Source organism: Oxyura jamaicensis (genome assembly GCF_011077185.1).
Source record: "Oxyura jamaicensis isolate SHBP4307 breed ruddy duck chromosome 11 unlocalized genomic scaffold, BPBGC_Ojam_1.0 oxy11_random_OJ62738, whole genome shotgun sequence".
Lineage (NCBI taxonomy): Eukaryota > Metazoa > Chordata > Aves > Anseriformes > Anatidae > Oxyura > Oxyura jamaicensis.
In genome coordinates this window covers 1-1,275 of record NW_023304236.1, presented here as the reverse complement: position 1 = coordinate 1,275, position 1,275 = coordinate 1, and the positions used below count along the sequence as shown (strand labels likewise).

Genomic DNA, 1,275 nt, shown 5'->3' with positions numbered 1-1,275 from the left:
GGGGGGGTGCTGGCCCCGCTGCCCCCCCCGGGTGACACGCGTGTCCCCAGGGACGCTCGCACCGTCCCCGTGCTCACCCCCCATACCCATGTGTGTCCCCACAACCCCAGCCCCCCCCTCAGGACCCCCCCGCCCCCCCCCCAGCCCCTCGCCCACCCCGGGGGGGCTCCGGGCGCTCTCCCACACGGACCGTACCCCCACCCCCCGTCCCCCCCCACCCCCGTTTCCCCCCATTCTCCCCCCGTTCCCCTCCCACCTCCCAGCCCCACACCCGGGGGTCTCCCCCCGGCCCCCCCCCAGGCCCCCAGCCCCACCTGGCTCCGCTCCGGGCCCCGCCGCCGCCGCCCCCCCCGCGCCGCGCCCTCCGCGGGGCCGGGCCGAGCCGAGCCGTGCCGTGCGGGGGGTGGGCCCGGCAGGCTGGGAGCTGTAGTCCGGGGGGGTTGTGGGACTTGTAGGAGCCGGGGCGGCGCCGGGACCCCCCGGGACCCCCGCGGGACCCCCCCGGGACCCCCGGAGCCCCCCCCCCACGGGCACAGGGCAGCCCTGGCCGTGTTTCCGTCAGGCCCCGCCGCCCCCTCCCGCAGTGCTGTGTGTTTTTGGGACATTTTGGGGCCGAACGTTCTCCACAAGCCCTTTTGGGGCAGAATACTCGACCCCCCCCTATTTTTACCCCCTCGCCCCCCCCCGTCCCCCCCCCCCCAAGCTTGGTCGCCGCGCCTTTAAGCATCCCTCCCGCGGTGCACGCTGGGAGCTGTAGTCCAGCGCGGGCCTCGCCCCCGGGCTGCCCGGCGGGTGGGCGGGGCGCCGCCGGACTCCAACTCCCAGCGGGCACCGCGGCGGGCGGGCGGCGGCGCTTGAGGAGGGGGCGCCTGAGGCGAGGCCGAGGCGATGGCGGCGGGGGGCGGCGGCGGCGGCTGGGCCGCGGTGGTGCTGACCTGCCGGCGGGGCGGCTCCGTGGCGGCCCTGCGGCGAGGCAAGCGGCGGGGCCGGGTTCCGCAGGGGCTGCAGGGGCTGCCGGCCCGCCGGGGGGCCGCGGGGAGCCGGCCCTCAGCGCCCGTTCCCCTCCCTTCGGCCGGCAGAGCTGGAGCTGAGGCGGCGCCGGGGGGCGCTGGGCCCGGAGCCCCCCGTGGTGGTGGTGCTGGAGGACCCCTGGGCCCGCCTGGGCAGCGGCGGGGCCACCCTCAACGCCCTGCTGGCGGCCGCCGAGAGGCTGAGCGCCAGGGCGGGGGGCACGGTGAGGGGGGAGGGGGGCTTAAGGTCCCCGGGGGGGGGGGT

The 1,275-nt window shown here is 79.7% G+C and overlaps 1 protein-coding gene across 1 annotated transcript; it reads left to right on the top strand.

The window, feature by feature from the left end:
- Positions 1-844: 844 nt before the first annotated feature.
- Positions 845-1,257, top strand: LOC118157776 (L-fucose kinase-like; the record flags this gene model as incomplete). Its single annotated transcript, XM_035312250.1, has 2 exons — positions 845-973; positions 1,080-1,257. Coding segments are annotated over exons 1-2 (263 nt in total), but the record flags the coding sequence as incomplete, so codon positions are not given.
- Between the last annotated feature and the right edge of the window lie 18 nt (positions 1,258-1,275).